General features: G+C 43.8%; 1 protein-coding gene across 2 annotated transcripts in view; it reads left to right on the top strand.

Annotated features, from left to right (window-relative positions):
• DPYSL3 (dihydropyrimidinase like 3) overlaps positions 1-15040 on the top strand; it is a 72197-nt gene that overhangs the window by 24104 nt on the left and 33053 nt on the right. Inside the window, exon 1 of one of the 2 annotated variants that reach the window (XM_073355757.2) lies at positions 5623-5797. The exons of the other annotated variant lie outside the window; for it this stretch is intronic. Coding sequence (XP_073211858.1) covers positions 5759-5797 — 39 coding nt within the window. The 5' untranslated portion in view covers positions 5623-5758. Of the gene's footprint in view, positions 1-5622; positions 5798-15040 lie in introns of those variants that run through there. 2 annotated transcript variants of the gene reach the window in all.

The raw sequence follows: 15040 nt of genomic DNA, 5'->3' as shown, positions 1-15040 counted from the left end.
GATGACAAAAAGAATAAATGGACACAAATCAGATTTCAAGAATTATAACATTCATAAGCTAGTCGGAGAACACTTCAATCTCTCTGGTCACGCAGTTACAGACTTGAAGGTCGCTATCTTACAACAAAAAAACTTCAAATCCAGACTCCAGCGAGAAACTGCTGAATTGGAATTCATTTGCAAATTGGATACTATTAATTTAGGCTTAAATAGAGACTGGGAGTGGCTAAGTCATTATGCAAGGTAGCCTATTTCCCCTTGTTTTTTCCTACCTCCCCCCCCCCGCCCCCAGACGTTCTGGTTAAACTTGGATTTATGCTGGAAATGGCCCACCTTGATTATCAGACACATTGTAAGGAGAGTGGTCAGTTTGGATGAGCTATTGCCAGCAGGAGAGTGAGTTTGTGTGGCGGGGGGAGAGAAAACCTGGATTTGTGCTGGAAATGGCCCACCTTGATTTTCATACACATTGTAAGGAGAGTGGTCACTTTGGATAAGCTATTGCCAGCAGGAGAGTGAGTTTGTGTGTGTGACAGGTTTTAGAGTAACAGCAGTGTTAGTCTGTATTCGCAGAAAGAAAAGGAGTACTTGTGGCACCTTAGAGACTAACCAATTTATTTGAGCATAAGCTTTCGTGAGCTACAGCTGACTTCATCGGATGCATACTGTGGAAACTGCAGAAGACATTATATACACAGAGACCATGAAACAATACCTCCTCCCACCCCACTCTCCTGCTGGTAATAGCTTATCTAAAGTGATCACTCTCCTTACAATGTGCATGATAATCAAGTTGGGTCATTTCCAGCACAAATCCAGGTTTTCTCACCCTCCCCCCCTCCCCCCCCAAACTCACTCTCCTGCTGGTAATAGCCCATCCAAAGTGACCACTCTCCTTACAATGTGTATGAAAATCAAGGTGGGCCATTTCCAGCACAAATCCAGGTTTTCTCACCCCCCCCAAAACACACACACACACACAAACTCACTCACTCAGGAGAGTGAGTTTGGGGGGGGGGGGGGGCGGAGGGTGAGAAAACCTGGATTTGTGCTGGAAATGGCCCAACCTTGATTATCATACACATTGTAAGGAGAGTGATCACTTTAGATAAGCTATTACCAGCAGGAGAGTGGGGTGGGAGGAGGTATTGTTTCATGGTCTCTGTGTATATAATGTCTTCTGCAGTTTCCACAGTATGCATCCGATGAAGTCAGCTGTAGCTCACGAAAGCTTATGCTCAAATAAATTGGTTAGTCTCTAAGGTGCCACAAGTACTCCTTTTCTTTCTGCGAATACAGACTAACACTGCTGTTACTCTGAAACCAGCAAAGATGACAGTAACTGAAAGAGATGACAGGGAAAAAAACTCTTCATTCTTTTCATATTGTTTACTCTGTGCACCATATTACAGCACTTTGTGCTTGTTGTTTGTGTGGGTGTCACATAGTAACAGGGAGAGAAAAAATATTGAAAATATGAAAACTTGCTTGTACAACCACAATATTTGGCAAGGAGACACAGGGTACCCCCTGCTATTTTTGTTTTTGTTTTAACTGTCGACAGCGTTCAGATCATCAGTTTCCATCTAAGCAATTGTTTACATTTTTGAATACTTCTTTATTGACTGATTAACTGCAACTTTCTTGGACTGCAGATCTTGTAATAGTTTTGTCATCTGTTGACCTTTATTCTAAGTCATTGAAGGATGTTTTGACTTGTCATTAATTAATGTGTGTAGTAAAACATTCTGCGAGCATCAGACAAAAGGCCCCATAGAAGAACAAAATATGATTAAAATATTTGGGTTAGACCCTAGCTTCTTGATGCCCACACAGATTACAGTGAGAATGGGGCTAGGAGGCTGATCGGTCTGGTTAAAAACCCAGGTATCTGAGACTCGAGCAAGAAGCTCTAAAAACAGAATTTAAGTAAAAAGAACCCACATTTATTATTTTTTAAAATCTTGGGATTTTTAAGCCAATCTCATGATTTGTAGGGGTCTGACTCATGATTTTTGAATGTTTACAGTTGACAATACCTGTTGTGTGCATGTATGTTTATAGTATACCTAGGAGGAGATGCTCTTAGCAGTGGGTTTTGAAATTCCTAAACTCCTTAGAACACTGAGTTTAAACCCTGGAGGGCTGGTTGATCTCTTTGTACTCATTGGTCATGGTGTATGTAGATCTTTTGGAGGAAGCCTGGTTTGCCTTTAGTGTGCTTGGTTGGAAATTCTCTTTATACCCTATGTCAAGGTTCCTCCCCCACTCTGAACTCTAGGGTACAGATGTGGGGACCTGCATGAAAAACCTCCTAAGCTTATCTTTACCAGCTTAGGTCAAAAACTCCCCAAGGTACAAAATATTACACCTGTTATCCTTGGACTGGCCGCTACCACCACCAAACTAATACTGGTTACTGGGGAAGAGCTGTTTGGACGCGTCTTTCCCCCCAAAATACTTCCCAAACCCTTGCACCCCACTTCCTGGACAAGGTTTGGTAAAAAGCCTCACCAATTTGCCTAGGTGACTACAGACCCAGACCCTTGGATCTTAAGAACAATGAACAATCCTCCCAACACTTGCACCCCCCCTTTCCTGGGAAATGTTGGATAAAAAGCCTCACCAATTTGCATAGGTGACCACAGACCCAAACCCTTGGATCTGAGAACAATGAAAAAGCATTCAGTGTTTTACAAGAAGACTTTTAATAAAAAATAGAAGTAAATAGAAATAAAGAAATCCCCCCTGTAAAATCAGGATGGTAGATATCTTACAGGGTAATTAGATTCAAAAACATAGAGAACCCCTCTAGGCAAAACCTTAAGTTACAAAAAAGATACACAGACAGAAATAGTTATTCTATTCAGCACAATTCTTTTCTCAGCCATTTAAAGAAATCATAATCTAACACATACCTAGCTAGATTACTTACTAAAAGTTCTAAGACTCCATTCCTGTTCTGTCCCTGGCCAAGAGGACTACAGACAGACACAGACCCTTTGTTTCTCTCCCTCCTCCCAGCTTTTGAAAGTATCTTGTCTCCTCATTGGTCATTTTGGTCAGGTGCCAGCGAGGTTACCTTTAGCTTCTTAACCCTTTACAGGTGAGAGGAGCTTTCCCCTGGCCAGGAGGGATTTCAAAGGGGTTTACCCTTCCCTTTATATTTATGACACCCTACAATATGTGTGTCCATTGCCATTCTTCTATCTCAGGATTAGCTGCATTTATGTGGTCTCTGTATTTATGCAGGACGCTGACCCCTTGAATACTTCTGTGCATGATTAGTCCTAACTCTCACAAATAGAAATTCTCTTTTGAGTAATGCCTCATCATGTAAATAGGGTTAGGCAAGTTGTTCACTGTCTCTGTTTTCTTAGAAACTGCATATAGAATCTTTATTTGTTTTTACTTGCCCATCCCCTAGGGTTACCACCTGGCTGGTATTTGACGAGCATGGCTGGTTTTTTCATGGATTTGCCAGAAAAATAATTTAATATGCCAGATTTTTTACGTAGGTCTAAAGATTTGCATTGTTATCAGAAGACACTGGGATATCTAATGTTAAAGTTTCTGTGTCCAGCTAAAGATGCTGCAGTGTTCCCACTTCCACACTTTAAGCAATAACAGATCAAAACTGTTGAAAAACCAATACTCAAGCACACCATGGGTGTGTGTGAGAGAGGGTTTGAGTCACATGAGAGTGAGGACCTGCGATGTTATCAATCTTATCTCTATGTGTTATCTTTCTAGATACTACAAGTGGCTTTTGAAGAGAGCGGGTAGTTGCCTTGTGGTTGGGGTTGCAGTGGGCTTGTCTTGTGCTGGGGGTGGGTGCCCTTTTTTTTTTTTTTTTTTGCATTTTAAAGGTGGTAACCCTACCATCCCCATGGTGGCTGGGCACGTGAGGGAAAAATGAAGAGCAACAAAGTTTTTAAAGGTCTGATCCTCGAAGCCTTTGCCATTGCAGTCAGTAGAGTTCATCCCACAGAGAGCTTGCCAATATGGAACTGTCTACAGTAGCTAACACAAACAGCCCCACAGCCTTTCCCTGTGCTGATCCAACCAATCACAACAAGCATCCCAGTGACTGGCTAGGGCAGGGGTTCTCAAACTTCATTGCACCATGACCCCCTTCTGACAAACAAAAATTACTACATGACCACAGAAGGGGGGACCAAAGCCTGAGCCCACCCAAGCCCCACTGCCCTGGGTGGGTCGGGGGCCAAAGCCCGAGACCCACCGCTCTGGGCAGGGGGGCAAAAGCTGAAGCTCAAGGGCTTCAGGCCCAGGTAGGGGGCCTGCAACCTGAGTACTGCCACCCAGGGCTTAAGCCCTAGAGCTTTGGCTTCAGCCATTGGCAGTGGGGCTTGGGCTTCAGCCTCAGGCCCCAGCAAGTCTAAACCAGCCCTGGTGACCTCAAAGGGGTCAGGACCCAGTTTGAGAACCGCTGGGCTAGGGCATGATAAGCTGTACAGGTGGAACCTAAATTCTACAGGTGGAACCCTCCACAGGAAATGCCCTGCCTTGGGCAGCCCTCAGAGCACAGAGCTAGGGACTGTCAGCAGAGGGGAAAAATTTCAGGCCTGTTCCAAAGCCTATTGAAGTCTACACTACAGCTGGGAGTGAGCATTGCTCCACAGATTTGTGCTAAGGGGGCTTGCACTAAAAATAGATGTGTAGAATTTGCTGCTCAGGCTGGAGATCCGGAGCTGCAATGTCTACACAGCTATTTGTAGCCAGCTAGCATGCGAGCCCCATAGGGTGAGATCACAGAACTAGGCTGTGAGGCTCGCTTTCAGATTCCGTGTAGACATGCCCTAATGTTCAGTTAATAAATATATATTTGGGAAGGCGCCTAAACAACAGGATTAAATGCTCAAGGGACAGAGGTACTGGGAAGGGAGAAAGAAAGCTATCCCCACACAGTGTATAGATGTACAGAATTCTTAACAAATTGGAGCAAAACAATCCCTGCTGCATTAATATCAAGGACATATGACCCCCCTCCCCCCACATACTTTATTTTAGCATTGCAAACGGATTCAAATCCTGTGCATGGAGAGTCAAGGACCAGCAGAGAGGGTGCAGCCAGCCGTCTGCTAATGGGAACACGAGGGATTTTGCTAGGTCTAGGTGAGAGGGAAAGATGCATCTTCCCCTGCAAAGGGAGGGGTGAGCATAACAGATGAGAATCCAGCCGCTACTGCTGCTCTCTGATCTGTCTTTAATACTCCATGCGTTGCTGTTAGGGATCAGAGAGCTAGTTCTCTTTCTTCCGGCGCCTGCGCGCCCTCTGCAGCTACATCCCTGGGGATTTTGTGTGACTGCCCCCGCCCTCCTTTGCAGCTCAGGGCTCATGCCTCTCGCTGCTCCCCCTGGCGGCCGCCGCGCCCCACCGCAGCAGCCGCGCAAAGTGGGTGAGGCAAGTGAAACAAGCAGAGAGAGGGAAAAAATCAATAGAGGGAGAGACTCAGGGAGGGAGGAGCCGCCTGATCAGCCATTCGTCTCTCACAGGGTCCCAGCTGGCACGGGGGGAAAGGGGTGTGTGTGAGGATTGACTATTGTGTAAAACAGGAGGGAGGGGGGAAAGACAGAAGGAGAAAGGAAAGGGGGAGAGAGGGGAAGGGGGGGGCACGAAGCATCATTTGTTCCACCTGATCTTGGGTAAAGCACCAGTCTAGACAGACGCCAGCTTGCAAAAGGGGCTCAGGTTGGAGGGTAGGAGCCGGCTCTGTCCCTGCAGCAGATCATCACCATGTCCTACCAAGGCAAGAAGAACATCCCCAGGATAACAGTGAGTGCCTTACCCCTCTCCACCCTACGCCTCCCTTATTCCTCCTCTTGTACGTTTTGTATCAGCTCTCCACTGTCTTCCTCCCTGTCCCCGTATTGCTCGAAAGAACCCAGTGTAAAATGTGATCTTTATTTGTTGGGTTTTCCTGGGGGCAGTAAATCTTGCAGCTTGCAAAGGGTTGGGGAGAGAATTTTAAATCCTGCAGTTTCTTTTCGGGGGCAACCGATTTTCCTTGGAGTGAAACCCATTTGTGGTGCGCGGTGCCCACCACCTCCCGTTGGTTGGACTGAATGCTGTTGTCAGGCATGGCATAAACCGATGGTCGCTTTGCAAACTGTGTTGCAGTCGACTCCCCTGTGATTAGCAAAAGGGATTGTGTGTTTGTGCCTGGTTGTGCATCTGTGTGCGGTGGATTAACTGACGTTCAGTTTAATGGAACATGTGTATGTCCCCCTCCTCACCCACCCACTGCATAACAGCAAGAGGCTTTTGCAGTGTTTTCCTTCCTCTTTGGACAGCCGCTGTCTTTTTGGACGAGGGGAACAGAAGGGGGGGGGGGGGATTGACCTTTCACTTCAGAGATCGGGCTGGATTTTTAAGTGAGGAAACAACTTGATCGCTATTTTGTGATTATGTCACTCCTTATCTTGAGCAGAGACAGGATTTTCTATCTTGCTCTTTTGCAGTTTCTTTTCATTACTGCATATATGGGTGCGTCATGTGCTTTGCTGGTGCAAATGAGGTGAAAATAGGAACTGATTCATCTGCAGAAGCGAAAGTCATGATTTAAAAATAAGGAACATCGCCAAACTGATCAAGAATAAAAGCAGCAATTTCCCCCCTCCTTTGCAACTAAACAGATGCACTACAAATCTTTTGTGTTGGGGGAGATGGGGTAGGTGTCAGATGGGCAGGGTGGGAGGAAAAATGCAATGAAATGTAATCATCAGACCCAGTAGCTGCATCCCTCTTGCTGTGCCCTGCCAGTGCCTTTCCAGTGGTTAAATATCCTACCCTGATTTATTGTCTATGCAATGAAATGCATTGTGGTAAGGGTACTCTCTTGGTCTCTAGTAGGCCTTGGCTGGGGTTTATTGTTGCTGGTTTAAATGCATGCAAGGAGTGCAGCTGTGCTTTGTCTCCAGTGAATTTAATTAAACCTTTGTGGTATGGGGGGTGTATTGGGGAAATGGGAGGTTACTCCATCTTTGTAAGGCAGACAAAGGAAGCATAAGCAGATGAAAAAAAGTCTTTGCAGATGCCTGGCCTTTAAATATACTTGTTTAAATGATAATTAATTCTTAAACTACCTTTTTATTTGTTCATAAATTACACTGTTTCAGAACATTTTATTGATCAGAGCCTTTTGTTTTGTTAGCCTACCTGAGAGATCCTTGGATTTAAAACATCTTCTTTATCTATTTTTGTGTCCGTATATAAATTTTAATGACATCTATGGTGTGTGAGCAAGCACATTTTAGTACCTTTGAGCCTCTCAAAGGAGCAAGCTTGTAAATTTCACTGGGAGAAACCCAACAATTTCACTAAGGTGTTATAGTCTCCAAAGCAGTTTCACTGAAGGGTACAGTTCTAAACACAGGGACAGACTCTCATCACATTAAGCCTTTCTATAATTTTAAATGTCGTCTATTATGAAATCTGTCTAGGGCTGCAGGAGATAATGATATGGAGACTTAATATAGAGATGGTGTCTGTTTGATACTCGTAGTCTATACTGCTATGATTCCTGAGTGTTACAGAATAATTTAGATTATTTAATGTATTAAAACACTTTTGGTGTGTGTGTGTAAATGTCTTTGTACGTAATCCAATTCTTATTGTCTTCAAATGGTTTTAAAGATCAATGCAGTTAAGGGTTCTGTATATTAGACGGGCAAGGTTTAAACAACAGAGTGTGTTTTACAGTCACAGTGGCTTTTCTTCATCCATAGACTACAAGGTATTATCTAAATGTAAAACATTATCAACTAAATTACTCGCTATACTGCTCCTTTATCTGCTGCATCAGGTGCAGCACTTTCACTGTCTGAAGCGCTGTGCAGTAGCACAGGGTGACCACACCTACTCTCAGAGTGCCTTCATCATGCCACTTCTCAGGAAAGAGAAAGAGGCTTGGACCGACATGTTTTCTCAGAAGCCACAGGAAGCCTGCTGCAGGGGAGTCCTGTCAACACTTCCAGATGCCGGGCTTTCTATGGGATTTTTCATGTTCTGATCTGTCCTGCTACTTCCTTTTTGGGACACAGCCTCTATCTCTGTTGTGGGTTCATTTGTTTCTGGACTACAGGAAAATGAGAGGCTGTGTGGATGTTCTTCCTGTGAAGGTGATCCTGGGCTCCACAGCTGGCTACCTAGTTGATGTTTTGTTTTCCTCCTGAATTGTGTATAACTCTGCTTTCCTCCTGGGAGTGATTCTGGCTGTAAGATGAAAGAGGAGAATTCCATTTGAGAGCTAAAATATTTTCTTCAACATCCAAATGCAAACAAAATCCTGACTGAATGAGATTAAAAAAAGTGGCACAAAGGGAATTTGTCTTTATTTTAAAACAACCCTTTGCTCTTTTCTGCAACCTTTTATATGAGGATCTCAAAGTACTTTACAAATGATGGGCCTGCTCCTCCTGAATTCAATAGGAATTTTTGCTACTGAGAGCAGGGTCTCACTCATTATTAATAAATCTCACAGTGCTACATTTTTCCCTCCACTAAATCCTGACATCAAACTACTGAAGCTTTAAAGGCTATGGTCAATTGTGAGTGCACCATTTGACTTTCTTTTCCTAGTAACCCTCTTGGCCACTTTTAAAGCTCTATAATTACTGCAGTATTTTTGCTCTCCAGGACTCTGCTTTTTTGCCCGCTCTTGAAAGCCAGCCCCAGCTTTAATTGGGGTGGAGGGGAGTGAGGCACTATTTCTGAAGTTCTTGATTTCAGATGGCCCTTGTACCAAGGAAAATTCCTTGAGCTCCAGAGGAAGCAATGAAGGAATGAATGTAGGCATATTTTGTATCTCTGGTTGGTAGTTCCACTTTCAACTGCTTCTGTTCCCAGGGAGAAATGAGCCTGTTCAGTCATTCTGTTAGCTGTTGAGGGCTGTGGCCCTGCATATCATCTTTCAATCACTTTACAAGTTCCTTTTTTTTTTTTTTTTTAAGAGTCCAAATTTGTCTCATCCCAGCATCTGTTTTGTCCCCACCAGGGCGCATAGCAGCATCTATGGGTAAGTGGTCACCAGTGGAGCTATACATCTTATCAGAATAGAATTTGGAGGTGTATAACACCATTTGGAAATGAAGTATCTCAAAGTACCTTCTTGCATCACAGTTAAGATCACATGAATGCTGTGGCTGTGAAGGCAAAGGCAGCTCTTGGTCAGTGCTCCAAGGTAGCTCACTTGAAGCCTTGCGCATGAGAAATGTGGTCTGTTGAGAGAGAGAATAATGGGCATAACACTGTATCTCTCACTCTCAAGAGAGCAGTGGCTTCAGCTGTTCCCTCATGAGCCACTAGCAATTGGCAGGAGGAAATTTGGTTTAGTGGGTTTTTTCCAGAAGGATGTGTTGGGATTTAGAGGATATACAGTGCTTCGGAATTACAAGCATTTGGAAATCAAAGGGATCTAGTTGTGGGACTCCGTGTTCTTCCTCAGCCCTTTGGTTCCTCCCCCATGTCAAACAGCAAAATTGCAGCATAAACTGTCTCTTGGATTGACCATCTTGTTATTGTTAGCGACTGTTTCTAGGAGGCCCGGAGTTTTCCTCGTGAATCTATTTCCAAGGGCTACTGGTGATAGGCAAGGAATCCAGTGCAATGGAGGAGCCAAGCATTTGAGTGGTAGATGGTTAGTGAAGTGTGTGTGTATACAGTACATGTCAGCATGGGCTGGAAGGACAGCATAGTAAAGGATTGTAGAGAGGTTAGAGATGGCTAAAGTGTGATGAACTCTGAAGGGGGACCAGAGGGAGACCTGGGGCAGTTGATTTGGTTGTGCCCAGAGAGTCTGTTTTATAGGATGTGGGGACAAACATTGAGCAGCTGGAGAGGTTCATCAGATAATTCTTGGCTCATCCAGAAATATTACTTCCTTCTTCAGGACTGTAAGTGCTGCTGCTTATACAATGCCATAGAAGTTGAGGGCACTTTAGAAATCAATAAATGACATGATCCCTGCCATGAGGAACTAATAGTTCACGTCAGTAATAATTCTTGGACCCCAGGTCAGGAGAAAGTCATTTCAGCCCCTCAATTTCTATGAGCAGAGATGCTCCTGGTCACCTCCTTCCCCCAAATTTATCTTTAGATATAAGAAAGATAATTCACTCCTCTTCCCATTAGGAGGTAGATAAGCATGATTATCCCCATTTTGCATAATGAGAAACTGAGGCCCAGAGAAGTGAAGTGACTCGCCTGAAATCATGCAGTAAGTATTTGGCAGAGCAATGGATAGAATCCAGATGTTATGATTCTCAGTCTTGTGCTTTGACGGCTAGATCCATCCTCCTCTCCAGATAGCATAGATTGGGGTTCTCAAACTTTTTCATACTATGGACCATGTTGTACTAGATAGCTTGTCTTGTGGCCAGTCCTGTTCCATTCACAACTGCAGGTACCACTCATCCTCCGCCCCCCACTCATGATTGCGTTAACACCTTTTATGGCAACTACAGCAATTGCTTATGTGGAAAACCTGTGTTTAGCCTCTTTACTGTGATTTAGCAGGTGGAAACAAGCAGAAGGGCCACCACCATGTGACCAGCCAGCTCTCTGCAGACCCCCAGCTGCTACGATGAAGTGAGCTGTAGCTCATGAAAGCTTATGCTCAAATAAATTTGTTAGTCTCTAAGGTGCCACAAGTCCTCCTTTTCTTTTTGCGGATACAGACTAACATGGCTGCTACTCTGAAACCTACACCACCCATGACCCATAGAAAATAGGTAGATAGAGGTAGATAGATATTTACCACCCCTACAATTCCAAATCATGGCACCCACTGGGCTCTTGTATAGGTAGGAGGGGACAAAATTGGGACTTACGCCTATGAGAGGGGGACATCAAACCACTGGTGCAAGACCATTTGTTCCTTTAATGAGAGGAGAATTTAAAGCCACACATCTGCTTCCATGGAATGCTTACCTATGCTTTTGTGTCTTGTAAACAGGGTGAGCGCCGCTGCCCCTGCCTAGAGGTTGCGTGCCTTTCTGGAATTGCTGCCTCTGGTCATGCTGTGAAGCATCATGCTGTGAAGCATTACGATCATACCCAATATTTTGGGATGTGAGCTGAGTATGGACATGATAGAATGTAACTATTTAAAAAAAATGTATTCCCTCAATCAAAAATGCTAATGTCAAGAATGCAGGAAAAGGATAAAGGAGTTGAGGAGTGAGATGTCTGCTGTCTCACCAAGGATTTTGGCAAAGTTGCACTAGGAGGAAACTTTGAGCCAAGCTTAGATTCAACTAGGGTTTCGGCACATAGTCTGTGCCTGCAAAAGAAATGCACTTGGAACTGATTGCGCAAAGCTTGTTATAGGATTGGTTTTCAGAGATTCTGTCGCTGACTTTCTTTGGGATGTATGAGTGTGCAGCAACTCCTGAAAATTAGGCCACATACTTGTGCCCGCAATGAGGTAGCGAGATGTGCAACAGCTAAGAGTTGTATCTGTGACGAGAGGGCTGACAACATGACCTGCAGAGCCCGTACCATCTGAGGATCTAATGGTGCCTTACAAATAGCAAGTCTCTCAACACCTCTCCACAGATCTAGCCATATCCCCATTTCACAGGGTACTAAACTGAGGTTACAGAGCAGAGAAGTGCATTTTTGTCCCAGGTTACGTGGCAAGTCTAGCAGAGCCTGAAAGAGAGCCCAGGAATCCAGACTCTTGGTCTCCTCCATGTAACCCTATGACCATACTCTCTCCACAGTTCTCTGCACGTTGCAGATAAATGTCCCTTGGCCAACAATGGCTAATGTAGCAGCCTGACGCTGGCTGGCAAGGAGACTCGGTGGGTGTGGAAAAGCACAAATGAGCTTTGGCAGGGTGAACAGTGTCTTTATTGTAATCTGAGGCTGCTCTGAGTGAACATGCTTTAGAAGCCCGGCCATTACTCAGGCCCATTTCCTCAAAAGTGTTTCAGTCCGTTCCCCCCAAGTCCCCTTACATCTGGACACCTCCTAAACAGATTCCAGAGCCCATAGACATGAGGTCATTTTTTTCTTGAAACTAATGGATAGGAGCTAATGCAGATCTTCCTCTTTCTCATTCATATGGGGAGCGTGTCTGGCACCAATGCCCAGGATGAACCCCAGATAAAGCTATATCCTTTTAATTGAGGCTTCATTCATCCTCTAGCTTATAATATAATAAGCTATACAAATATAATATACAAATTTCTATAATATACAAATAAAGACATTAGGGTCATTAGCAGTTATTAGCAATGAGCAGCCCTTCACAGCTGCAACAAAATGGCCATTTAAATAAAAAAATATGTAGAGTTCCCCAGATTATGTCATCATTTTATCCAGTAATTGTAATAAAATCCTCCCTTAATGGTTTAAGTGTTTTCGTCTCCTTATTTGAGTAACAGTCATTTGTCTCTCTTTATATTTTCAAGTCAGTGGAGTAAGGCATGTAGAATCATTTTTCTTCCACCTCAGCTGCCTTGTCTTCAGCTGTCACTGATTGACTGTCCCTCCCCTTTCTAGAAGGAATGAATCCCAGGGGCCTGCTGAGAAAACAAGTCAGATTAAATTTATAAGGATGTGGTTAAGATAAAAATCGCAGATCCAGTCCTGCAATCTGCTCTTGGCAGGTTTATCCTTATGTCCTTGCAATGAAGTCCTCTTGAAGTCAGTGGGGTTCCGCATAGGTCTACCTGTGTGGATGTGATTTCAGGATTGGGACACATGTTTGGGATTTTTTAAAATAATGTCCTTTCCTGTGTCGTTAGCCCAGGTCCTGATTAGTGAACATTTGGTAGGTTTGGTAGCAAACGTTAACAGGACTGACCCTTAGGTTGCAAATCTGAGTTTTAAAATTCTAATTCCTTTTTTCCACTTAACCTTTGTTTCCTTTCTTTTGCCTTTCTTGGCAAATAATGCCAAATGTTTCCATTAATGTTATTGTATTTTGTAGGGATTCCTTTTTTTTTTTTTTTACGGTAACAAATGTTCAAAACTGGAGCCCAAATAGCTCAAGAGAATGATGCTGTCAGATAGTTTTTTTAGTTCTTATTTTTTGTTTACTGTCTTCTGTCTGAAGCTAAGAAGTAAACACTCTGCTCCCTTTCCCATAACGGACATACTTCTTCAATTCTGAAAACGCTGATTCTTCCCTCCACCTCCCAGCGTCTTGAATGTTGCTGAGATGAATGTGTCTAAAAAGCACATCAGTTCATGTAGCATATTTGTGCTGCAGTGATAAACTACCTGCTCAGAGTAAGAGAACAAGTGACTCTGCTCCTGAAATCACTGGGAGCATTGTCAATGGGCTCTGGAGCAGTTAATCGTGTGTTGTTAGTGAATTGGTGCTGCAGGAGTAACAGGGTGGGGATGGTATTTTTGTATTTCACACACAAATGGTGGCCACGAAGCTTTTATTCAGATTCTTAGCAGGGGAATTGACATTTATATTTCCCCATCAAATTCTAAATATAGATCAAACTTTGGCCCCAGAGGATCTGGACAGAGTCCCTTTTAGCTGGACAGGATAAACTCTGATAAGTTACTTGCCACAAAACTGAGTCTTGTTACTGACCAGATCTGTTAGTTTTAAATGATAAATTCTCCTCTGGAGGGGGACTCATTAGGATGATGCCCCTAATCAGCATGTGAGGTATTTATTTTTATTTTTTATTGTTGGTTTTAAGGGTATGGATGAGAGAAGAGCAACCATACACTTAAGACTATGAAGTTCATGTAATAGACTTATTATCAGAGCAGGTTAGCAACTGCAAGTTCTCTGGAACAGGGACTGTGTCTGATGCTGACTCTTCTAAATTGTCACCTGCATTTATTACAATGCTGTGTAAATGCTGTCATACATTACAGAGTCACATCTCCTCTGACCTCTTTGGTAGACCCATTGACTTATCCCCTTCTCTGGCCTTGTTCCAATGTTCCTCTTGCCTTTCAGGAGACAGCACTTACAGTCAGATTGTCCCAAGAGCTCAACACTCGCAGTTGGAGACACGCTTTCAAAAGAGAGCTCAGCACCTTGGCCACTGAGCTCTCTGGGAAATCTGGCTCTTAGTGTCACAGTGAGTGCTGCTGGGGGTGGAGCACTTTTGAGAACTTGGCCCTTAGTGTCTGTGACTGATCCGACTGTCTCTGTTGGGGTGTCCCATTTCTGTCTGCCCTAAGACTTCTCCAGTTGTGGTTTCTCTCTTTTCAGTTGTGTCTCACTCGCTTCTTTCTCTTATTTTCTCTCTGATACCCAGCAGTATAGGATGAGTGCACTAGGCAACGTATCACCCGACCAGACCGTCATTGTCCCCATAAAACATTGATGCCTTATTTATTTAAGGTGCCATTGGGCAGGTGGTGTCAAATATATTTTTATTTTTTTTAAAGAATCCATTCTAAAGAGGCTTCAGTCTGCAAGACCTGCTGTACATGAGCTCTGTATGATGAGGTGCTGCCAGGCCTGCTCTGCTTATAATGGAGTGTGTGCTGTTAACCTGTGTTTGCATTCACTATGTGGGGGAGGAAAGGTGATGACCAAAAAGTCCTCAAGATCAGAAGCATTTGATGATTTTTTTTCTCTGGGCTTGGCAACAGCAGTAGCTGCATCCTACAGCCTAATGATATTGTCTAGCATAGCTAGCATCGAGGTGACTAGCTATAAGGAATGTGTGGATAAAGCAGACAGCTAAGGAAATCTGATGAGCTCAAGGAAAAAGGAAGAGGAGGGTGAAAATTAGGCATGTATTCCAGTAAAGTCAAAGTAACCGCAGCTTGGGCTGGTACACTGATACATGTACATGTATATATGGAGCTTAACACTAATGCCTCGTCACAACACTCTGGTTAGACAGGCAAATAAGTAGAGATAAGCATGATTCAAAACCTCTAATCCAAACAGTCTTTGAATGCTGGTAAAGTTTGGATCTGGATTCAAAATGTATTACCCTTGGGCCCTAGTCTGTAATTTCTCAGGGTGCAGATGCGAGGCATAGTGATGTTAAGCAGGTTGCCCAAGGCCACACAGGGAGCCAG

Source organism: Lepidochelys kempii, chromosome 8 (genome assembly GCF_965140285.1).
Source record: "Lepidochelys kempii isolate rLepKem1 chromosome 8, rLepKem1.hap1, whole genome shotgun sequence".
Classification (NCBI taxonomy): domain Eukaryota; kingdom Metazoa; phylum Chordata; order Testudines; family Cheloniidae; genus Lepidochelys; species Lepidochelys kempii.
Note: the sequence above shows the minus strand (reverse complement) of the source record. Positions and strands in the feature narration are given on the sequence as shown.